The 25,997-nt window shown below is 41.7% G+C and overlaps 1 protein-coding gene across 5 annotated transcripts in view; it reads left to right on the top strand.

The window, feature by feature from the left end:
* inpp4b (inositol polyphosphate-4-phosphatase type II B) overlaps positions 1-25,997 on the top strand; it is a 137,735-nt gene that overhangs the window by 99,744 nt on the left and 11,994 nt on the right. For all 5 annotated transcript variants that reach the window (XM_069167184.1, XM_069167187.1, XM_069167185.1 and 2 more), the window contains 6 exons: positions 212-320; positions 10,725-10,908; positions 19,617-19,943; positions 20,696-20,834; positions 24,310-24,482; positions 25,833-25,956. In XM_069167184.1, coding sequence (XP_069023285.1) covers positions 212-320; positions 10,725-10,908; positions 19,617-19,943; positions 20,696-20,834; positions 24,310-24,482; positions 25,833-25,956 — 1,056 coding nt within the window. The remainder of the gene's footprint in view (positions 1-211; positions 321-10,724; positions 10,909-19,616; positions 19,944-20,695; positions 20,835-24,309; positions 24,483-25,832; positions 25,957-25,997) is intronic.

The raw sequence follows: 25,997 nt of genomic DNA, 5'->3' as shown, positions 1-25,997 counted from the left end.
TTTATTAGTGGCATTTCAATAGATGATTTTTGTAACATTCCAACTTGAAATTAAGTTGGAGTCTATCTCAAATTGAAAAACCCACTTTGACAGGAATAATTAATTTTCTCAAATCACAATTTTCTCACCTAAATGTCCTCATGTGCCTTCAATGGTTCCAAGCTGCTGTATTTATTTTAGATGCTATAAATGCTGTTTTCTCTCTGTACAGATGCGTTCTATGACATCATCACTGTTGGTGCTCCTGCAGCCCACTTCCAGGGCTTTAAGAGTGGTGGTCTGCAGCGTCTACTCAGCAGATACGAAGCAGAGAAAAAGAGGTATGAAGCAACCTTACACCATGAAGTCATGTGCTATAACTGAGCCATTCAATACAGGACACATGCTGAGGAAACAGGCTTGGATTGACAAAAGAATTAAACCTGATCATAATTATTGGTGACACATAAATTTGTCCCTGGCCCAGGGACTTGATTTTCTAAGTAACATGTAGTTACTTACAGCTAAGCCATGCTGAAATTAGACTGGAACTCCAGTGGATCTGACAGCTCACTTTGACTGGAGGCAACAGGCATGATGGAAAAGGTTTGTTGAGTCAGAAGTTCCTCTGCACCTGTTCTTTTCCCTTGCAAGCATTTCTCTCCCTCCTGATGTTGTGTATTAACTTTTCACTGAAGAGCAACATTTTTTGCTGCAACTTCCCAGCTGCAGGAGCTCGCTGTTGAATGCGTAAGGTTTTAAGAATAGGAAACAATTCTCATCTGAGGCAACGACCAGTGACTACATTGATGCTACAAAAATATGTTTAGAGTGCACATGGGCAACAATCCACAACCAATGATTGTGAGATGACTCTACAATAAGCACTCCAGTAATCAATCAATCAATGGCACTCCTAAGTATCTCCAAGAACAGCCCTTATTCTGAAAAAGAAGTGAGCTTAATGTAGAGGCTTTGTTCAGACGAGTGTTTGAACTACAGATATTTTGAGTTATTCCTACTGACACACAGGTAGTCAGTCAGATTGAGTTTTATGTTAGATTGAGTTCAGCCTGTGGCTGCGAAGCAGCTCTCCGCTTGATTGCTTGATGGAGAAAATATGTCCTCTGTGTTTCCTTCTCTGACTAACTCCGCCAGCTCCACAAACACTGAAGGTTAGCTGAATAAAATGAAACAGTGCTGTTGTATTATATATGCAGAGATGCATATGTAGATATATCCACACTTGCACTGACTGAAAGTGCACTCTGGGGCAACATATCCATAGGATTTTCTCAAACCTGTGATCAGCAGTATCCTGTAAATTTTGCTGTCTCTGCCCTTTGGATGCAGGATGGAGCTATATGTCACTGGAGTTCAGTATGTGGTCACTTGAGTTATGCCAGAAGAAATGAAGGGTGATTTTTCCCATAGCTCCCCACAGAGTGCAAAGTCATTACAGACCATGCCAGATCCAATTAGTTACAGAGTTTGCAGCTCAAGAAAGAAGGGGCAGAGGCAAGATGGAAAAGGGGAGAGGAATGGGTATAAAATGGATAAGCTGATGGGAAAATAGTTGCAGGCCTGTGCTGATAATAAAAAATAAAGAAAGGTTTTTTTTTACGCTAAAGTGCACAAGTGAATTTGCTGAAGATGGTCAGTTTTATCTGCTACCATGAACAATGATAAGGTTGGCATATTTTCGGGAATCCACTGAAGTGAAATCATTTACTTTGAATGTGAGATTACACTTCAGAAATAATTCTCCGGGGAGATGGAGCTTTTTGTTTCATATTTGACTTAGCTAATGACTCACTATAGCTTAAAATTTCCAATTTTCCGCCTGGCTAGCCGACTACGGCCTGCGCTGAGCCTTATACATGTTTGACCTGGAATGTAGTCAATTGTCAGTCAGAAATAGGAATAAACTCAGATTCTCTGATTTCACAGAGTATCGCTGTAACCATTATAATGAAGGTGCATGTTTACTTAAAACCAGGGGCATTCATTATTTCATGGATTCATTTGATTTCATTTTGCGTGCAGTGAACATCCGACCAACTAAAAGGACCGGATGAGGCTTTTTTGTGTGTTAATGTGAAGTACTGCAGTTGTGTTCAGGTGAAAGTCCCTTAATTGCACGGTAAGTCAAGCCTATTTCAGGAGAGCAAAGATTAATGTGCACACACACACACACTCACACAGACACTCATTGTACTTCTCCCAGTATGCCTCCTCGCCTTTTCAGAAGCAGTCTTTTGTAATCACATTTGATTAAAAAGGGAACAATCGGCAAGATGTGAGACTTGGCTATTGAATGTGATATTAATTCATCAAAGAGGAGATGGAAAAGGATTGAGGACGTAAAAAAAGGAAACCTGAGCACAGAGGTGTTACCAGGAGGGCAATAAAAGAGCTATTTGTCTTTGTTCCCTAGACACTAGCAGAGAGGGAGGGGGGTTCTTTCCAGATCCATTAAAAACCTGCATTGGCCAAACTTGGCATTGGTCAGAGTATGCAATGTAGTTTGTCTCTCAGGATGGGCCAGCAAAGAGTTTAATCAATAGCTACACTTAGTATTCCTCAAGAAACCTTGCACATGTACACACAGGGCAAAAGCATTTATCTTTCATTAATGCATGCAGTCCCACTTAAATGTCTGTTTTAAAAGTCGCTGGATTTTTATTCGTGTTTAATTGAACCCTGTAGACGTAGCTGTGAATTTGCTGAGGTGGTCTAATCTCTCATTAGCAGCCTCTTTTAAATTATTCAAATGATCTGAATAACGATGCAACACAGATTTTATTGAATCTGAAAATCAAGTTTTCTCCTCCTGGACTACTGGTGTGTGTGTGTGTGTGTGTGTGTGTGTGTGTGTGTGTGTGTGTGTGCGTGCGTGCGTGCGTGCGTGCGTGCGTGCGTGCGTGCGTGCGTCTGCATGTGTTTTATTACATGCATGGGGGACAGAGACATATATATTTTCAAAATGTTACACAGACCCCTTTTGTAAGGTCAGCTGTAGTTAGCTGGGGCAGAAGCTGTGCAGTAGAGCCCCTCTCAACATGTGTCTTTGAATCCTGTTCACCGTAACAGAGAGGAAGAACCGCTGTCATTTCGCCAGGCCTCCTGGTCAAGCAGAAATGCCAAGTGACACATTTCTGGGACACAGCGAGTGGTTGAAACTAGATCGTACACCCTTAATAGAGCCTCTTGGGGCCGATATCCAGATTTAATGTGACTAGCAGCATGTTGTCCAACAAAATAACTTCCTCACAGGATTACTGTGTAGGTTTGAGGGACAGGACATTGGCAGTGGCTGGGAGTGCATACTGATGGACAGCAGCTTGTTAGGTCTTTGCCTGCTCTGGAGTCAGCCTGCTCCAGGTTCTGTGGGTGATGGAGAAGGAGGCTGTCAGTAGCCTTGAGGCTTCTCTGGTCACAGATCAGGCTCTGAATGTGTCTGAATCATCGAGGAAAGCTTTGGCTGTCATACTGTAACTGATGTGAGATCAGTGCCCAATGGAGGATTCATCAGATAGGGTTTGGCTGTTAAAAAAAAAAAATCTGATTTGAGATGAGATCTTTTATTATGTATCTATAGCAAACAGTATATTTTTACCGTGGCCATGTGGCAGTGGCCTGGTATAAGAGCCATGATTGGAGCATGCTGTCTAAATGACAAAGCAGGCTTTGGCAGTCACCTGAAGTGCTGCAGGACTCTCTGCTGACGTAGCTGCATTTTACTCCTGCTAGCTGTCAGCAGCAGGCCACACTCTCTTCATTAATTTTCTTTACACTATTAATTAGCCATCCGCCAGAGATGTTAGCTTAATTAGGCCGCTGGGTCCAGCAGTTTTCTCCCACTCATTACTGTTGTAACCAATTCCTATAATCAAGGAAGGAATTCACTCTGGACACGATGCTCTTTTTAGTAACCTGTTAGTAGACCGGAATTTTGTCCTAAACTCAGGGTAGCCTGATAAAGTGTTGTGCTACTGGTGTCTGAGCATATGGAGTGGCTCCTTTTTCCTGGAGATCCAACCCTGTTTGTCAGTGAAAATGGAATTATAAAAAGATGAATGGTGATAATGCCATGAATGAATCAAAGTGCAGGTGCGAAGCGCAGTCAAGTGTGCTGTGCATATTGTGCAGAGGGAGTGGCGGCACACCTTCGGTATTTTAATGACTGGAGGTCCGTGGCGCACCCAGGGTGGTGAGGGGTGGGATTAAAAGGAATCCATTATCATACATTATCAGTGAGTGTGTTGGAGTCTGGCAGCAATTCCTTCTGGAAGAATTGCTTTTCCCACAATGACGTACTGATGTCATCTAATGGAGTCTGAAGGAGCTTCACCTAAGAGGAAACTAATATTCTCTCACAGGAGATGGAGAGTTCCAAGTGCACATATTGTGCGGCCCAAACATGCCTCTGACGATGGATGAAATGTGTTTTTTTTCACTGACATTTTTCCACTTTTTGATGTTTATTTGTTAAAGGACAAGTACAGTGGTGCTTAAAAGAATTTTCTATATTTCTGCATAAATATACCTAGACCTAATAGACCTAAAACATCATTTGATTTGTAAACAAGTCCTAAATATAGATAAAGTGAACTCAATGAAACAAATTACATTAAAATATTACTCTTGGCCATTTAGTTACTAGGGAACTTACTAGCAAAACATATGTGAACCTCTAGGATTAACAGTAATTATGAAGGTAAAATGTTGTGTTTTCAGTCAAAGGGATGACAATCAGGTGTTTTTTTTATTTATACACAGGGATCTATCAAAGTCTGAGCTTCACTACACAGGTTTGTGGAAGTGTATCATGACACTAGGAGATTTCTTAGGACCTCAGAAAAAGACTTGTTGATGCTCATTAGGCTGGAAAAGGTTACAAAACCATCTCTTAAGAGTTTTAACTCCACCAATCCACAGCCAGACAGATTGTGTTCAAAGGAACTGAGGTTAACTTCTAAGCAACTGAAGGCCTCTTTCACATCGGCTAACGTTAATGTTCATAAGTCCACCATCAGGAGAACACTGAACAAAAATGGTGTGTAGTCAGGGTAACCCGGAGTGAAGCCCTCCCAAAAGAAAGAGCATTGTTGCCTGTCTGCAGTTGGCCAAAGATCTCATAGACAAGCCAGAAGGCTGTAGGAAAAATGTTTTGTGAGCAGATGAGAAAAAATATAACTTTTTGGGTCTTTTTGCATCTTCTAAAGAGAAAGGAGTGCAGTTCAGTATAAGAACCGTAACCCATCTGTGAAACATGATGGTGGAGGTATCATGATTTGGACCTGTTTTTTCTGCATCTGGACGATTGTCATTATTGATGCAACCATCAACTCTGAATTATATCAGCAAATGCTAAAAGACAATGGGCCTCATTCACTAATATGTGCGTAGAAATGTTCTGACGTTGGGCACAAAGTAAGTGCTTATGCAAAATCACCGTGGGATTCATGACACATGTGTACCAACCAATTTGGTTCTCACCACTTTGTGTATGTTAGTGAATCAGAATCATTCTAAGTCGCGCTGTGTAATTAGCAGACTGACACGCCCCCTTTTAAGTTCCAATCGCCTCATAACGGACTGTATTTCAAAATAAACCGCAGAATTTACCCATTCTGATGATACCTGTAGTTTCTCTGTCAGACAAAGTATTTTCAGCTAGTCCAGTTTTGAAATCACAGCTGGCCTCTGTACTGTCTCCAACATAGGACTGATATTATATCCCCCTTCAAATGAAAATAAATTATAATAACAACATATTTATTGGCCTAAACTACAACTTAGGTATTAGCCAATATCACAGGGACTTATGCTAAATGGTTACCCCCAACAATGACTAATATATCTGGTCAAAGTCTGACCTCAGTGTAGTAGAAATTTTGTTGAAGGACCTGAAGTGAGCAGTTCATGTGAGAAAACCCACCAACATCCCAGAGTTTAATCTATTGTGTACAGAAAAATAAGGTTGAATTCCTCCAAGCCGATGTACCGGAAATGTTTAGTTGCAGTTATTGCCACAGAAGGGGTCACAGCAAATACTGAAAGCAAAGGCTACTCATAGATACAGTATGTACTATTATATCATTTTCCCAAATAAATAAAAGAATAAGTATAATATTTTTGTGCTATTTGTAGAATTAGGTTCTCTTTATTTACTTTTAGGACTTGGGTGTAAAAATCCAATAATGTTTTAGGGGATATTTATTTAGAAAAAGTCTAAAGGGTTCATAAACTTTCAGGCACCACTGTAGCATGAAATGATACCACATACCACAATTTAAGCTAATTTACAATGCTCGTCTTTAGACGTGTCTTTACTGACAACTTAACCAAAAAGTATATAAGAAACAGGACAAAACACAACACCTGAAACTTGAGCAGTGAATTCCCATTAAAGTTTGTGACAAATTATTGGGGAGCAGAAAGAAGTAGCAGGGAGCCAAAACCAGCAAGTGGGGGTGGTGGGGAGCAACATTTGTGTTGTTGTGTGTGAGAAACTTGAGCGAGAGTAGGCACATTGTCATGTTGGAGAACTAAAGTGCCATTGTGCGACAGTTCAGGTTATTTGCACTGAATGTTTTCTCTCAGATGCCTCAGAAAGTCACAGTAGAACTTTGTGTTAACAGTCTGACCCTGGGGCCAATTTAGGGTGCACAACCTCCCAAAGTCAAAGAAAAATGACCTGGTTGGCCGCCTGACCTGATGCACCTTTTCCGGTTATGGACAGTGATGTTCCGCCCCTCAGGCTCAAAACACCTCTCCATGCTTCGAGGAATCCCTGGATACGAATTATTCAGCGGCATCCAATGCTTCCTTTTATGATACACAAATGTATTTGGATTTCAAATGAATGCACCTGGTTATCTTACATGCACCAGTAATGTCACTGCTGCCAAATAAGAAACAAAACAGTTTTCTGTGCAGGCTGTGAAAACTGCAAAGTGTTGTAATGAAGCTGAACTACAATAATTGTTGAGTTTTATAACAAATTCTATTTTCCAGTCTCACCACTATATATTTTTTCCAGCACAGTTATATGACCAGTTGTGATTCTGCTCAACCATATCCTGCTCTTCTTCACAGCTTCAAAGTACACCATTGCTATGTGTGTCTTGATGAGGATGGCCTGGTCTCCACTGTGCACTGTACTGTATAAACTGGGAAGCAGGGCAGATCTGGCACATGTAATTGGAAGTTTGACAAAGTGTGTCACGCAGAGTAAAGACCTTAGATGACACCTTCGCATGGATTTATAGGGAGTTAATGAAGGAAAAGCAAAGCATGTCATGCATTAGGTATGCTCATAAAAATAAAATCCAAGAATTTTGCACCACACTCAAAGTATAAGTATTTTTCTGTGCGATTGGATGTATGTACGATTTTTTTACTGACTTAGAAATCGACAAGCACAACAGAGGGTTTGTGTGATTTTAAAGAATTCTGTAAAGTATTCACCAATTTAAGTGTTGAAAGGTTTAGGGTTATTGAATCCCGGGTGCACTGATGACTCCGTGCCAGCAGGTGACTGTGTGTGGATGTGTTTATGTTTGTCACTATTAAGAGATAATGAGTACACTATATAGGTTACGTGTGTTGTTATGGAGTCTGCACAAATTAGTTTATTTCATCTACTGTAGCTTCAAGTTGGGTTCCTCAACTGTGATATAGTTTGTAGGCTCATTAAAAAAGTACTTTTTTATGGTACCGTAGCTCGGCATTTAGGGTGCGAAACATGAAAAACCCATTCACTTGAAATGTTCTGTGCAGTATACATGAAAATATAAACTAATGAGTCTCTCAGGTCTGTATACATACACATTAATATTCAGGGAAAGCACGCAGACTTACAACCTGACAAGTCCTGGACAAATGGCTCATTTTCATATTATAAATTTCAATTAACACATTTACATTCTTATACTGTATACAGAGGCTTTTCTCTGGTTTAAAAAGCATGTAAAAATAAAAGAATGAGAAATGTATGCAGATTTCAACATTTCAATTACTGTATATAGGTCTACTTTTACACAAACCATAAATAATGTGTTTTTATGGAGGCTCCTTTAAGTAAAACTAAGAAGGAGATTGTTAAAAGTTTAGGTGTGCCAAGAGTCAGCTTGAGTCTAAATTCCACCGATGTTTAACTTAAACAGATGGGAGGATTATCTTTTCTGGCAATCCAACGCAAAGACAAACTATGGCCTCAAATGTTACACCAGGTTTCAATCACCACTCCTCTATCACATCCTCATTAAAGGACAAATAATTGAAGCTTTGCAGGTGTAGTACCAGATTATTTTGTGCATTTTTATGTCCACCTTTTGCTTTCTTGCCATCTTTAAAAAAAGTTTAACAAAAAAAAGAAAAAAGAGCAACACAACACTCCCAAAGTATGTCCGGGAGAAAAACATACCCACGGCTTGAAATGACAGTCAAATCCTCGTTTGCATCCCCTTTGGCCTCTCATCAAGTTTGCATTCGCAGATTTATGCTGTTACACATGCGCATGGTTTGCCACCTTGGTAGACCCGTTTGGACTGACAACAATGCTGATGAGACAATTAAAGTTCCTTGCCTTAGCCAGCCTTAGAGGGGATCAATTCTGTCCTCGAGCATCAGGTGGCATGTCCCAACATTCATTATTGCCTGCATAGGCTCCCTAATGGGATTGGATTTGTACTTATGAGTCAACAGGGCTGTTATTGAATCTCAGCCTCTGGAGCAATTGTCTTCCTCCAACAACTTTCTCCTTTGCCTCATTTCTGGAGTATCTCTATTGTTGCGGTCCTGTAGGATTTTTTTTTTTTTCTCTTTAGTTCTGCATAATGTAATAAGACGAATGTAAGCTCACAGGGGATGAAAGGGTTTTACAGACTTTACTTTGTTGCAGTAGATTATTCTATTCTGGAATTCTCTGTGGTGGAAATCGTAGCATTTGAAGGTATGGTTGTGAGAGAGGGGGTAACAGAAGTCTGCAAGTAGAAATGGTGACACTATGCGGTTGAGGACTTCACACTGTTTGCCCTGTGTCCCCCTCTCACTTAGTGATTCCTTTGATTAGCTTTGAGCTTGTGGGTGGTAGTCCTCCAGGGGGCTCATTAGCTGTAATGACAAAGCCAAGATTTTAAAGTTAGCCAGTCAAAGACATAGTTAGTGGCTTGTATCTACCACTATGCTTAATTTCTTAAGGCCCTCAGATTTCCACACTTATTGATACATCAGGTAGTGCTGTTCCACACAGGGCGACTTCTAATGAAGCACTTTTCTTTCCCTCGCTGCAAAATATTAGGAGCACTGCAGAAAATACTGTATTATGCCAGTTCTTTGTCTCGCTCTCTCTCTCTCTCTCTTTCTCTCTTTCTCTCTTTCTCTCTCTCGTGTCAATTATGCCTAAGGATCTGGCTCTGGGGTCTGGCCTACATAGAGGTTTGCAGAGCTGACTCTAAACTAGCTGGGAGGGTTGCAAATGACTGCCTTGCTCCACGCTACATCTGATGGCAGGAAGTCAGCAGAAACTCATTGAAAGTCACTGGAACTTTACCCGAGGAGAATGTTTGATTGGAGTGATTTGCCCTGAATCTAGTAACTGACAAAAGGTGTTTTTGTCTGCTATTAAATAGCTCCCTTGAAATGAAGAATGGGTTAATTATTCATGTAACAAAAATGGGTTGACATTGGACTGCAGGTCCAATTTGACAGTTCAAGCTGAGTGCCTGCAAAGCCTTGCGTGTGCAGCAGCAAATAATAGAATGAACTCAGAAAATTAGTGCACCATAACGTAATGTTTGTATTTAACAAAATTAGACCTTACTAACCCCACACACATTTTTGATCAAAGTTACAATCAAGCTTCTCTATTATTTGGTAAAAATAAGACTATCCAACTTAATTAATTGTATCAATGTAGTCAGGGACTGACACCTGTGATGCAAGATAGATACAATTAGGTGGAACTGCTTACAGTATATCACAATGTAACTGTATGCAGTCTATCACATACAGTAGCACTATTTTGAACAACAGAAGAATCTTTATTTCAGTATCTGAAAAGATAGTTGTCCATGGTTAGGAATCCAGTCAAAGATATGTAAATCATCTCACAGCTGGTCCATCCTGTTTTGTTACTGTTTATTTACCAGAAGGACCAGGTCAAACAATGCTGGTCGCAATGTAACTTATAGCTTGTTTGATATCAAATGTTGATCCGTCCTACTCTGAGAGTTTTTGGCAAAATGTCAAATAGTCACTAAGAAAACCAACAGCACAGCTCTAAACAAACATGGGATGAGCTTCTGTCCAGTCTGGCTGCAGTATCATTACAAGCAAGTTCTTTTTTCTCATTAGGTATGATTATTCTGCAGGTGGGGCAGAAAACTGCTTGTTTATGTTTGAAAAGAGCTTCAGCAGCGGTACACTTCCTGATTTCGGGACAGCTTGCTTTCACACCTTATCCGAGTCCATTTGGATGAAACAGTCTGTGGATTGTAGCACCGTGCTTTGGTACGTCACACAACATTCGCACCGACCAAATGTACCAGATCTTGAGTTCAAAAGAACTCAAGTGTGGCACAGAGTACTGCAGTTAAAGGCACCCTACATTAAATCTGGGTCACTTTCTCATATGAATTCTCTCAACTGTGATTTGCTGTTCCCAGTCCATTACCGTGCAACAACCATGTTTCTATAAAATCTGAATTGACATGTTTTTTCTTCCTCTACCGCAGCTTCAGCACTGCCTACCAGTGTATCTACTACTCTCCAGAGCACACAGCCAAAGCTCAGGAGGTGCTCAGCACCATGAGCCTCCTCCAGCCCCTCATCACAAGCTTAGCGGACCAGCTCCTCCAGGCTGCCCATGAGCACTCGTCACCTGGACTGAGAGATGCACTCAAAAACCTTTCTGACAAGGTGAGGCAGCACTTGAACCTTTCATCTACCTTCACTTCCATCTCAGCTATCCCTTTATTCCTTTTTGCCTCCAGCTGCTGCACACAAAGCCTGGATATATCATCAAAGATTGTCAGGTTATACCTCTGTCACACAAGTCGGTTTCTTCCGTGGGTCCCCACAGCACAGGGACACATACAACAGCGGAAGTACTGACAAATATGTTTATATTCACAACACAACAATCTCTCAGTCCTGCATGCTCTCCTGCTGTGCCTCCGAGCACACGGTCCGCAATCAGTTCTGCAGCCGTACTGCGTGCTACTGCAGGTATATGTGGAGAGAGAGACAATTAGTAATACAAAGCACCTGTGCTAATTAACTCTCTCCTTGGCACCGTTCCCTGAACCACTTCCGCAATCGGTCCCTCCTGCAGCTGACCGCCAACCATGCCCTACTACCACATAGTAGGGAAGAGAAAGAAGTTAGGTGTGTGGAGGAGTGGCTCCCCACAGAGAGCCTGTTTCACCCCCTCAAACGTCAACTGGCACTGCTCCGTCCACTGCACCGCATCTGAGGCACCTTTTCGGGTCAGGTCGGTCAAGGGACTGGTCAGATCGGCGATCGGGATGAAGCGCCGGTAATAACCTGCTAGCCCCAAAAACCTCCTCATCTCTTTTTTGGTCTTGGGCCGCGGACAGGCTGCGACAGCAATACTCTTGTCTGCTTGAGGGCACACCTGCCCGCTGCCCAAGTGGTACCCCAGATACCGTACCTCCCTCCGTCCAACTGCACACTTCCTTGGGTTGCCAGTGAGCCCAGCCTCCCTCAGGGACTCCAGCATCGCACCCACCTGCTGCACATGCTCTGTCCAGGTGTTGCTGTGGATGATAACATCCTTCAGGTAGGAGGCAGCATATGCAGTGTGCGGATGCAGCACCCGGTCCATGAGCCATTGGAAAGTGGCTGATGCACCAAACAACCCAAAGGGAAGTGCAGTGAATTGGTACAACCCATACGGAGTGGAGAAGGCCATTTTTCCTTGGACTCTGGAGACAGGGCAATCTGCCAGTAGGCCTTGGTCAAATCCAGCGTCATAAAAAAGCGTGCAGTGCCCAGTCGGTCCAGGAGTTCGTCGACCTGGGGCATTGGGTAAGCATCAAACTGTGAGACATCATTCACCCTGCAACGGTCCACACAGAACCGTATAGATCCATCCTTCTTGACAACAAGAACAATGGGGCTACACCAGGCACTGCTGGACTCTTCTATTACTCCCCTCTATAGCATAGCAGCCAATTCTCTCTTAACAACTTTTCTTTTGTGTTCAGGTAACCCGTAGGGTCGTGACCGCACAGTCACGCCAGAAGGAGTCTCAATTTGATGCACTATGAGGTTCGTGCGTCCTGGCAGGAGGGAGAACACATCAGCAAATTGCTTCTGTAACAGGGCAATGTCTGCTCTTTTGGCCAGGGAGAGATGGTCTTCACAAGGAAGCGAGGCAGGATTGGTGAAATTTCGAAGCTCAGTCCCCAACTCCTCTGTCTCAGATACTGCGGACACCAGAGAAACAGACTCCGCCTCTCTCCATGCTTTCAGGAGGTTGAGGTGGCAGATCTGTGTAGCCCTGCCCCTGTCAGAATGCACCACCTCATAGTCGACGTCCCCCACTCCCTGTTTGACCACAAAGGGCTCTTGTCACTTGGCGAGGAGTTTAGAGCTGGAAGAAGGAAGCAATGAAAGTACTTTTTCTCCCAGTGTGAATTACCTCAGCCTGGCCCCCCTGTTGTACATTCTCTCGTGACATCCGTCCCAGTGTGTGGAGTTTTGCTCGCAGGTCCAGGACGTATTGAATTTCATTTTTACTGGGGCTCGGACCTTCCTCACAGTTTTCTTTAAGCAGGTCAAGCACTACACGTGGTTTCCTGCCAAACAGCAGCTCAAAGGGAGAAAATCCCGTGGAGGCCTGGGCAACCTGCCGCACTGCAAACAACAGAGGATCAAGCCATTTATCCCAATTGCGTTAATCGTCGTGAATAAACTTACAGATCATGGACTTTAAAGTCTTATTCAGACCCTCCACAAAACCGTCGGTCTGCGGGTGATACACACTGGTCCGAATAGACTTAACGCCCAGTAATCCGTAAAGTTCCCTCAGTGTTCGTGACATGAACTGGGTGTCCTGGTCGATCAGAATCTCTTTCGGAATCCCAACTCGAGAGATGACCTTAAACAGAGCCTGCATAACATTCTTTGCAGAAATACTGTGCAATGGCACTGTCTCGGGATATCGTGTTGCGTAATCCACCAGAACTAACACAAAGCGGTATCTGCATGCACTTCGGTGAAATGGCCCAATGAGGTCCATGGCAATGATACATTTTTATCGCTTGGTCAAAGAGGAAGCATAGAGTATCATCACGAGACTGCTCAAGTGCAAAATCTTCCCGAGTGTAATTCGGGAACCAGCAGGTTCCCCCTCCCCGTCTGCAGTGTCAGACAACCTTGTGTCACCGCTGAGCACAGCACACATGTCGCATGAACCTTTCTGTCGTGAACGCATCCCCGCAAACTCCCCCACTAACTTATGAAACCACCATCACATCATGTACAAGCCCCTGGATCCTTACCCCATCGTTACTCCATGAGCGGACACTCCTCCCGGAAGTGCCCGGGCTGCCCACACCTCCAACATTCCTGCCCTGATGTCTGAGTGGCCCCCTGTAGGTTGGGAAGGATGCCTGTTGCTGCTGGGACCTGTGGATTCGAGAACTGAAGGAGAGGGTGAGACCGCGGAGATGGTAGGGGCCCAGCCGGGAGCTGTTGCTGGAACCTCCTTCAAGGGCACCCGCTGGCTCAAGCTCAGCCGACTCCCGCCATCTTCCTGACTACTGGGGTGGACAGAGAGGTGGTCCTCAGCCAAAGTGATGGTGGGCTCCAGCAACGTAGGATGGTGGCAGCGGACCCAATCAGACGTTTTGACTGGCAGACCCTCCACAAACTGCTTAAGAAATACCTTCTCCAGCAAGGCCTGCTCCCCACCGAGCTCCCCGGTTGTAGCCTCCTAGTTGCAGCATCCCTGAACTGCTTGGCATAAGTGAGGCCCGGTCCTTGGGCCCCAGCCTGGTTTCACACAACCTCTGATCCTCCGGTGAGAGGCCCAGCCACTCCAGGATGGCTTTCTTTACGTCGGCGTAGACATGCCAGCTGCTCGAGGACCCGAGCCTGCCTCTCCGCCTGGGCCTGGAACACCCCCAGGAACTGCCTGTTGGATTCGGCGTGATCCCACTGCATGGCCGCAACCTCGCCCAACATCTGCTCTGCAACTCCAGGTGTGAGAGACCGGCGTGCCACTGCTGGTATATGTGGAGAGAGAGCCAATCAGTAATACAAAGCACCTGTGCTAATTAACTCTCTCCCTGGCACCATTCCCTGAACCACTCCCCCAATCAGTCCCTCCTGCAGCTAACCCACAACCGTGCCCCACTACCACAACCTCAAACAGCGGAGCCCTTTTGATTGATATTTAACTGAGACATTAAGTTTATTTAAAATGTAATCATTTACTTCCTCCTTTCAAGCTTGTAACCAATCTGAGGACTCTTCAGGTGGCTATAATAACTGCAAAGCTCTAAATATTTACCCTCTCAGAGGACTTGACACACGTAAGAGTGACTCTGTACCAGCTCTTGCAATATCTGTCTGGTTTGCTCACTGCTAACAAAAGCTACAACACTGAGAAATTCTCAAAATAACTTGAAGTCCAGCCGTGGCTTTAACACAGTGGCACACACACATGCACACCCCGAACAGATAACCTCAGGAAGAATCCATAACTCATCATAAAAACGCCAAACTAACAAAAGTGAGTAGCAGCATGGAGGTTTATGGAGTTGAGGCGTTTTTATCAGTATAATTAATGAATTACATCTGGTGCTGTCAGATTGCAATCTGTTGTGGGAGAGATTGTTTTTGCCACAGTGGAATAGAGCCCAATCAGCCTGCTTAATTGGTACATTCGCTCTGTCACCACTTCCTCTCATCCTTGATTAGACACGCTCACATTGGCCAAGTAAACCGCTGGCCTGGTCAGCACAAGCAGGGTTGCTCTCTGATTAAAATCTCAAGCTGTGTGTGTGTGTGTGTGTGTGTGTGTGTGTGTGTGTGTGTGTGTGTGTGTGTGTGTGTGTGTACGTGAGTATGTGAGTGAAGCTGAGGGTGAATGAGGTGTGAAAGTGTATCTGTATGTTTAAAAGCTGATTATCTAGTGACATTATTCTCTTCAAATCCCACAGTCTCCAATCATGAACATCACACAATTCATATGAATTTTTGCTCCTTTTTTGTACAGACACGTGCAGATACCAATGTGTTTGCAAGCACACACAGACTTGTGCTTTCTCATTCACACATGTACACACCTGTCCAAACACATTGTCAGCCATAATTAGATAAAACACAACTACAATTTTATGACTAAAGGCTTAAAGGAAAGTTTTGGAAAGTTGTTTTCACATTGTTTTGTTTTTTTGCCGAGAAAAAGATAAGAAGATCAATTCCTCTGTCATGTCAGTGCGTTAAATATGAAGCTGCAGCCAGGATGGTTAGCTGTTCGTTACCTCTCACAGCTGTGGCTCGCTTGCGCGTGTATGTCCAGCAGCATGTCTTCAGTGGCACTGTTACTGCCAGAAGTGATGAGTTGTAACCGAAAAGCAGTCACGGGATTTTTGTTTACCCTAGTTCAGAGCGAGACACAGACAACGACACATAGTAGAGATAGAGAGGAGAGAGCAACGGGAAAACACTGCCCTTCACCTGTTAAATTATCATCATGATATGATTAGATTTATGTTCCGATTATAAAGTACACATGATCACAGATCATTTCTCTAGTTTTGTAATTTATCCTCTTCCTTTGTTGCCTTGGATATTTTTGTTTGTGAGTATTTTTCTTTGATCACCTTTTACATGTTATAAGCAGACTATAGTTGCTACAAATTAGGTGTATCAGTTATTCATTTATAACTAGCCTTGTTGTAAACTGGTAATGAGCACTAATTGCCCTATGACTCATAATCCTCATCATCAAGTGATGTCTAGTGTTTTCTGTATATGCATCTCGTTATTTGTGTAAATGCTGTGTAAGTGTCAAATTGATGAAGATGGTTGGTTTTTTTTACTTGTGTTTTATCTGTTTCCATATGTTTTCTCAGGTTGCAGTGTGATAAGCTCTCAGACCTCTCGTAATCATTAGCAACTCTTTGATGTTTAAAATCAACAAATGAAATGACATTTCAATTAATAATGAAAAAATTATTACATGCAGCCGTGCCACACAAAACATCCTCTAACCTTAGGCTTTTAAATTGTAAAAATCCAGTCAAAAGTAAAGATATACAGATATTTTCTATCCATTAAAATTACATGTGAATATATTTGAAAGCATTTGTCAAACTGTGTCTGAAGCGAGTGTGAAGGTCCTTGAATAACAACAGTAAGTCACATCTGAACAGAATTTTGGAAATTGGAGGTACCTCCAGAGAAAATTGGGATTATAAGATTTTTATTTTTTCAAAGCTCTGCTTCTAACTTTGTCCATCTCTGGTCAGACTGTTTCCAGGCTTGTTTCAGTGTTTCACTCCAATACTTCTGCTGGGCATGTTCTGATTAGCTTTTGGACATGGCAGATATGCTGTTACTTTTCCATACATGATGATGATGATGATGGTAATAATAATTTCACTCTGATGATAATCAGAGTAAAAAAGCCATTGCATCTCCCCTCCCCCCAGCTGTGTCCTTGGACAAGTTATACAACGGTTACCTGGAGAGGGTAGCAGGTTTGATCGTCTACGTGTGATTTTGTTAAATTATACTGTGTATAGGGGTCATAAACGCAATAATAAGTGAGAGTTTTCACCGACAAGTGTTGTTGGAGTCTGACCAGCTCTATTCACTCAGCCTCTCAAGTGAAGTCTCATAGACTAAGTTCTATTTTTAACACAGCCAAAATCTGCTCATCCTTCAAGCTAAAACCATTTGAAATCATTTGGGGTGAATAGAGTCCCACACTTTTCTTCTTTTTTAGATCAAATGTGTGTGTGCACAGAAGCATTTTGAGAGTTGCACTCCTGCTCAATCAAGATCACATCAGCATCTATTTTGAAGAAACACAAGTAACAGAATTTCTCCCTGGGGAGTTGAAGTATTTTAGATCTTTTGAAGCAGACAAGTGTTGAAGAGTTACACTGAGGAGTGGTTTTGGCATGTGTAGGAGCAAAGTTGTTTTGGGTATTACTTGGTAAGAAAATAAAGCTGCAATTCTTTTCTCCTTTGTGGAAAGGAGTGCACCTCTGACATTTTACCTTGAACTGATCGTAGTGGGCACAAACTCAGTTTTCAGAACTATTTTCTGGGAATGTGACTCAGTGATTGCTCAGTTGATTATTGATTCGTAATGTAATCACTTCTTGACCACAGTCAAATGAGTTCTCTGACCTTGTGGTTAAGAAATGCAAATATAGCCAAGATTGTTTTAAATAAAGTATGTGGTTTCGTTCACGCATCTCAGGAAGTGAATAATACATTGTTTCCTAGATTGCAAATTAACACTGAGGTCAGATAAGCAGAGTTCAATTTGAATTTACATTTTGAATCTCCAGTTCCTGCAAATGTTTTGGTTAGTGAATCAAGCACGGCTCATTGTTTTTGTCATTTGGACAGCTCTTAAATTATGTTTATTTCTTTGTTTAAGTTTGAGTGCACAGAACAGCTTTCTAGCAGGACAGCCTGTTCTCATAATTACACAAGTCTTCTTTTTCACAGATTTCAGCTCTCGCATCATTGATTTACAGTGATGGAGCTTATTTGGATCCATGCAAGCCAATTAAAATGGGTATGAATTAAACACAATGGTGCTTTAAATGTAGTCCTTGTTTGCTTTCTCTGCTTAAACATTAATCAAATGGCCTCATTCACTTTGGATGACAGTCTTCATATTTATTTAAATTAAGAGCAGAACAGTCAAACCAGGCTCAGATGGATTTTTTTTCTTTTCTTATAATCACTATTAAATGACGGAAACAATCTATGAGCTGCATCAAAAGAGGGACACTGTTCACTCTTCAAGTCTACAGTTGTATTTTTTCACTTTTGTGAAAAGTGGCCAAAGTAATAGAGCTAACGGGTCAGTTTAATGAGGAAGGATCAGAATATAGTGTACAGCAGTACAACCCATTGACAGTTTAGGACAGGAGACGGGTCATAACCCCCTAGTGTTTATTCAGTTTGTGTTAGTGGAGCCAAATAAGCAGGTTGATGACAGTAGAGGTGTTCAGTATTTGTACGAGGGTGGATCAGAAAGTTCTGAGACTGTTTACATGACATGCATGAAGCACAGAGAAGCTATAACCTTCTGGAGTAATTCCCCCGAGTTTCACTGGTTGATTAAAATCAGCACCTGAATTAGACGTGCTTTTGTGAGCAGTGGTCCTTGTGATTGTAGAAAAAGCATGAACTGCATCCTCAGTGGCTCTGAATCTTTCAGCAGAACTGAACAAAACAATTTGATCAACACAGGGATCTCAGTTTCATCTCCCAAAACATCTTGATGTCCCTAATTGGTTTGAGAAACACGGGAAGAAAGGTCATCGGTAAAATATGGTGATATTGCAAATATAGGAGGCTTTGACTGCACAGACAAATGGAAGTGACAGAAGATTAGAGCATAAAGTGACCCAAAGAGGAATAAATGCTCAGATTGAGAAGGCCTTTTTCCTGTTATATTGGATAGTTGGGTGAATAATGGATCATCACATAAATGACACAGTCAGAGAATTGAAAACGACTCTTGTTAAAATGCTGACCGGTCATTTCCACATGCAGCCTGTTACACAAGGTCACACACTGACATTGTTTCATTTTAAAGAGGTCATAAACAAAAAAAAAGTTCAGAAACGGTTCATTCTGACATCCACACAAAGCGTTTCTGGTTCTGGGACAGGACTGGCCTCGGGATCTTTTCCACAGTTATCTACTTCTTTGCTGACAAAGCAGTCTACACAATTTCTGGCAGTCTCAGTAAGCTCACTGTTCAGTCCCCTTTCAGAGTGGTAGGGGCAGGAAGGAGATGTTTGTGTGGCAAATATATGTATATCATGACCTTGCAGGTTTCTTTCCATGGAGGACGAGGCTTATGTGTTTTGTTAGACTGCATTTTCTGTGGTAATAGAATTGCTTATTGCAGTGCTAACTCAATTACTCTTGAGAGCCCTTATCATTTTTTTATGCAGTGGCGAAAGCGAGAGCGAGGCGCCTTGGTACCGGGATCATCATCAACTTACAGTAGCTAGTGAATTTCAGATCAAAGGAGTTGTGCTCCTCGGAGAAGCAGGCTGGAGGAGGAGTAATTGAATTGTTTGTTGTTTGTCACTGTTTTTTTTTTTTTTGTTCACCGGCTGTGCTGCGGTAATGGAGAGCAGCTTCTTTGTGGTGAAGGAGATTGTTCATTTTCCTTGTTTCTTTTTACTTCCTCTGCAAATAATTACCTGCCTCCAAGTTCACTTCCACCTGTATTTTCCTCAACCCGCTGTCCCTCGACAATGTGACAGTCTCTCTGTCGCACTCACATTCTCTGTCTCTTTTGCTTTTTCAGCACTTACATTTTTATTTGTTGCACTGTCCCCCGGTAACTTTCAGTGTCTAATCTCTTTTTCTTTTCTTTGCAATAGACAGAACAATTTGTTCACACACTTAAGGATGAATTGGTGAAGAGTGCACTGCTAGCTCTGCACGCAGCGCGGCCGGGATACGTTTCCAAGAACCAGAAGCAAACCGCAGTCCAAGGTCAACATCAAGGCCACATCAGTCAGGGCAGTGACCAGAATCAGAGCCCAGTGCAGGGGCTTCCAGGCCACAGTCCGGCCACATCAATCACAGAGGGCACGGCAGTGTGTAATAATGTGGAAGCATCACAAACCATGACCCGAGGGGAAGGTGGGCCTCTAAAGCACCAAGACTCCATCCCGCACCATAAAGAGTATGACGAGGAGGAATGGGTTAGTATGTGAACATAATGTTATTTTTATGGCTGTTCCTCACAGGAGAGCATACACACCGCAGGGAAATAAACTATTACTGCATTACACATTCACCTTTGTTATGGGAAATAATTTCAATTACTCACAAAATTATATTGCATACCAAACATTACTCTTTCTTTTTAGTGGATTTTTCAACCAAAGGTGTTTAAATGTTTCATCCTGACATAGATTCTATGGTATCCCTGTCAGTGAATCGAAGCCATCCTGCGTCTTTTCATTGAAGTGTGTACAACTGTTTGTTTGTTTGTGTGTGTGAGGACGGCATCTGCCACACTATGACAGCAGGGGTTCACCATGATTTCTGCACACCAAAGCCTAATTATCCCTCAAAATATTCCCACCGTTGTAACATGTTCAGACCATATGTTTGAAGAAACAAAGAGCAAATTACACACCGCCCCTTAAACACACACGCACAGAAATAAATGCCTGTTCTCCAGTGAACAGTTGCAGTGTAGGAAAAGAAAGAGAAATCTGGGAACAATAGAAAAACTTTGAGAGTCATCTCAGAATATCTACACGGCAATTTCCGTTCGGCCTTTTGGACACAACGGCAGTTTCTGCTGGAAAGGGAAATACCTTTTTTCTTTGTTATATGTTTTTTACACACATTTTGTTTCCTTCTATCTCTAACAGTGTCAGGGAGACACAGATATATTAAGTGAGGCTAATCTGACTAACCACATTGTTTGGGGGGGCTTTTTTAGGACAGGGTGTGGGCGAACGTGGCTAAATGTCTCAACTGTGTAATCGCCATGGTGGATAAACTGCAGGAAGAAGACAACAGCAAGCAGGAGCCGGTCCCTGATCAGCAGCTCGCTGATGTCATCACCTCACACAATCCTGGTAAATGACTTATTCATGTTTCTTTAGCTCAATGTTTGGTAAAGTGTTAAAGCCAGATTGTTTTTGTGTCAGTGAAAAATAAAACTTTGTTTGGCAGTATAGATATTGATTTTATATATATAGCCATTGTAGCCCAGCAAATGATGATTTTTGTGGTCTATATTTTATTTTTCACCATGCATCCATATTTTCAATGGTAATCCCGTGTGTTACTGGGGAGAAATATATAATTTATTATATGATTTAATTTCTAAGGTACTTTTCTAATCATAATCAAAACATATAGAGTGTATATGTATATGTACTATATATGTATATATATATATATATATATATATATAAAGAGTATATCCATTTAAAAACCTACAAACATACATTTGTGTAGATATTTGCCCAAAAATATACAATACATATATACATTAAGAAAAAGCTTATTAAAATGTGTGTAATTGTGTAAATTTAATATTTCATCCCCATGTCAATTTCTTCAGCTTGCTTTTTGGGCAAATACCTTCTGTAGATAAACCTAGCTATCTTTTTTTATGCTGGTCTGCACACCTGAGTAATCCAAACAGCTACTACTGACCAAGTACAAAAGTTGTATTAAATGTCATAATGTTTGGTTGTTAAATTATGTGTAAAAAAAAAAAAAAAAAAAAAAAAAAAAAACATTCACTTTCATCTAAGTCTGCAAAACTAGATGCACTTTGGACTTTAGTAAATAAATATCCTGTCCTGTTTGTTGAAAACACATCCTCCGGTTTTAGTTATTTTTTTTGTCTTCAGTTAAACAGGTTTGATGATGCATCATTAGTTGTGAACTTCATATGTAGCAAAGTGCATAATTGGTGAAACATGTGGTTACAGTACCATATTGTGACTCTCTCTCATGCTCCCCTTACAAACAGAAGTTAGTTTAAGCTTAAGAATTGATTTTTGCCACACAAAAAAAACATATATTAATTACCTAAATTAAATTGATTTCCTCTATTTGAAGTAAAATGAAACTGAAATGTGTGTTTTTAAGAGTATCTTCACCCTGAATTGAAAAGAAGGACACGGGACTCACTGTTGATGAAGCATTAGCAAACAAAAAACTTAAATTGTTGCCAGAAAAAGGATGAAAGCTGTATTTGATATGCAGAGTCATTCACTGTTGACCACAGGCTGCCCAGTCCTCCCTTACATCCAGTGAAATCCTGCCTCAAGCTTGTGTTCAGACAAGTGCCCAGGCTGTTGCAGTGGCCAACTGGCACACAGAGCAGCAGCATTAGTCTGACCAGGCGACACAGAGAGGCTTTCTCTCTCTGTGTATGTTCTCAGGCATCTGTGGAAGTGTTGGAGCATTTGTATCATTTGTGCCTGTGTGTGTGTCTTGCTGTCCAAGTGAGCTGGCAGGTAAGAGCATGCCCGGTGTTCAGTCTGAAAGATAAGCTCAACCCCCAGAGCACCTTTATTAAGACGCTGAACAGGCTCAGAGCAAGTGGTCATCTGCTTGTCTAAATACAAACATAGACGGAATAATGAGAGAGGTTTTATCTCCTCGCGGAGACTAGTGAATCCTGGACTTTTGATGACAAGGCGTTGTGGGGGTTTGGATGTTTGGACAGGCAGGCTGGTGAGGAGATGACAGCTGGAGTTCTGTTTCCTCCTCCTCTGTGCAGAGGCAGTATTTGCAGAATGAGATAAGACATGATTTCTCTGACAAGGCAAGGGCAAGCCTGATGTGCTGTACATTCTGAGTCCTATCCAACTGTGTGTGTGTGTGTGTGTGTGTGTGTGTGTGTGTGTGTGTGTGTGTGTGTGTGTGTGTGTGTGTGTGTGTGGTGTGTGTGGTGTGTGTGGTGTGTGTGTGTGTGTGTGTGTGTGTGTGTGTGTGTGTGTGTGTGTGTCCAAACTGATCTGCTATTCCCGCCCAAGAACTTTTCAATATGTTGTAGCTGAACAGAATGCAGTCAGAGACCTCATCTTGGACAATACTTAACCAACACTGCCCCCTGTTGTACACAGAATAGACCGATTCATCAGAAACCGCTTTTAAAAGGAGGAAATGGATGAAGCTGTGTACACTTGTATCCCAATTCCCACACAATGTTTCTATACAGGTCCTAAGTTTGTAATATGACTAAATATACTAAACTGAGATGGTTTTACGTTTGCTGTTGATAAGCAGTGGAAATGAATCAGCATGAGACTCAGAATGAGTCAATCAGCAAAAGCTAATTAATCTTAATTAAATATCAAATCAGTGTATTATAATACTCAGTATGGAGTGTATACGTGTGACTCACAATCAAGGGTTTTTGATGCCCAGATGGAATAGCCCAGGTCAATTAAAGAACTCAAATCTAACAATAACTCCATTACTTCAGATTTTTTTTTTTTGTCATACGTTTTAGTTAAGAGGTCAAAAACATTCAAAAAGGTTTACAAATTGGTGTGATGCTGATCTTTAATAATTTACAAAAACCAATAAACTGCCCGTCATCATCAGTCAGTTGCACCACATGTTGCAGTTGAAAAGAAGTTCTGAAATGGTCGACAGTCACGGGCTTTCACCTGAGAGTGATCTTTCTCTGCATTGTGTTCACACTAAACGCCCTGTTTCAACAGTCATTACATCACACTGAAACAACCACTCCACTCTCAATTGTGTCTCTGTCAGATTCACTTCTCTCAGATGTTTGACCCTCTCTGTGTTCAGGTTTAGCCACTTGAAGGTTGTTTTTGAGTTCCTCTGCTGAAAGAGGAAAGTTTCTCTGTACTCAGTTTGAGGTTTGGACGTAAAAGCGGGATTTGTAGAATCACAATTAGTTCAGAAGCCAATCAGGGTCCAATAGGCAACTTTCAAATATGTGAAGTGGAAAGTTGAAGTTAATTGAATTTATTCTCTATGAAAAACTAAACCACAGACAAATTAATGTTAAAAGCAGAAGTTTTTTGGTCAAGTTTTTTTTTTTTCATAATGTTTTATTGAGCCAAATATGATTTTACATACAGTTTGTTGTCGTGTTAATGCTATTTTTTGTTTAGAAGAATTATAAAATGGATGATATGGAAGATATAGGATTGTATTCGAGACATGGAACAGTATCAAAAAAAAATAAGGACAGAAATTTTTTTTAAATACATAATTGAATGAACTAAAAAATTAAAATCAAAATAGTAAATATCCATATAGTAAATAAAGGAGACATAAAATAAATCTATGAAGAGAAACATCACTTGAAATAAGACAGTCTAGAAAGATTAGTTACTTATCTTTATTTTCTCCAAAGTCTTCCATTCGTCTTCATGTCTGTCCTTCATTTACTCATTAAATAAAATATGAAACACAATTTAAGTAGAAGCAACAACTTGGGAACTTCTGTTATTATTTCTACTTTAAGCGTGGGAGACATAGTTATGATTTCATGATAATGTATGAAATTATATTTAATGACTAAGAGGCATCCCGTCCCATCTTCCTCCTCAGGTGACTGGAGGGAACAGTTGTGTCCTCTGGTGACCAGGTTAAAGGAGTGCGTGATGGAGGTGATGGAGAAGGCGAAGCGAGCCATGACCTTTGTGCTCCTACAGGAGGCAGCCTGCAGCATCCCACAGGGCTTCCTCCTCCAGCAGAGGCGAGATGTGGTCTTTAGTCAGGCAGTAGGTGGCCGCACTGACATGATAAATAACTCTTTAGAAGTCCTCTAGAGGATGTGAAGTCTGTTCATACGATTTACTTCTCTTCATCTGAGTTCCTTTGAGATGAAGGTTTTGGTCATTTGTAACACTGCTATGAATGTTTGAAATGTTTGTATATGCACTCAGTTCACAAAATCAATTACACATTAGCTAATCTTTTATCTGATCAAAGCCAATATCAAACACTATCAATTTTAGCCAGCTGAGCTTTGAAGCAGTTTGTCATATAATTGTTTGTCATTTCGTGTCCAAAGTGCAGCGTATTATTTAAACTAAAGCCTACCTTTCCCAAATAACGCTGCAATGTTGGTTCCATGTATTATCACATCTACATCCACCAAATCTCAGGCTTACAAGTCAAAACCCCAGTTTAAACATTATATTTGTTTGGTTGTAAACCCTGTTTTATCTGTAGAAATCTGTATTTTCATTATTGAGATGTTATAACTCAGTAGTTGTGGTATGAAGCCAGCTGCATGGCTGAAGCTGTTTGACCTTCTCTTGTGTTGGACTCGGGCTCATGCTAGTACAAAGCCCATATGTGTCAGCCCCCAGTCCTGCATGTTCTTTAATGAGGCAATAGGAGAAGATGTCAGGCTTCAACATATTTATTTAACAGCAATAGAACAATCAGTTTACAGAGCTCTGGGTCCAGACTATGCTTCCCTGACAACAACAAAGTATGTGTCAGTTCACGAAGTCTGAAGTCTGACCTCTTGACTCTCCCTGACCCAGTCTTCTTATAGTACAGAAAACCAAAAAAAATCATGTATGGTGATGTGTCCTTTGTTGATTGGTCGAGGTGGGGGTCTTGCCTTGTGGGGACGTGTTTGTTCAGGTCAGTAACTTGTTCCTGTTTTATGACTTGGAAGAGATAAGAAAGACAAAAGATCAAACTAGTGGTCATGCCATCAACCGTTACCACCCGGTAACGGCCTGTGGCCTTGTTATTATGCGCATCAGCATGCTGACCCCAACAGGATCGCTGACCTCAGCAGAAACAGCCTGTTGGGTAGGTAGGTAGGTAGGTAGGTAGGTAGGTATATACTTTATTAATCCCCGAGGGGAAATTTTTTTGCATAGCCTGAGGATTAATAGTTGATTAATACGAGATTGCATATAAGAAATATAATATGGAATACATATATTGTATTGTTGTAAACATAGCTTAGCACAGAATCGCACACTTGGAACCGAATTATTTCAGACTCTGTGACTGCGTAGCTTCCGAATTCATGTGCATGCTGTTTGCAATTTACAAGACACAGGTCTCAATTGTGCATGTGTGTGTTTCTGTCCCCATTTTTACAGCTGGCAGCCTTGGCCTGCGGTTTCGTTATGAGGATGTATGCAGGAATGCAAGACAAAGGCTTCCTGAGGCAGCTCCACCTAGTTGGCTTGGTGGCCCAGTTTGAGAGCCTGCTCAGCACCTACAGTGAGTAAATCACAACCTCGACTCAATGCTGCTTTTGATTT

This window comes from Embiotoca jacksoni, unplaced genomic scaffold (assembly GCF_022577435.1).
Source record: "Embiotoca jacksoni isolate LCO1_2020_lvr unplaced genomic scaffold, fEmbJac1.0.p SCAF_4, whole genome shotgun sequence".
Taxonomy (NCBI): domain Eukaryota; kingdom Metazoa; phylum Chordata; class Actinopteri; family Embiotocidae; genus Embiotoca; species Embiotoca jacksoni.
Note: the sequence above shows the minus strand (reverse complement) of the source record. Positions and strands in the feature narration are given on the sequence as shown.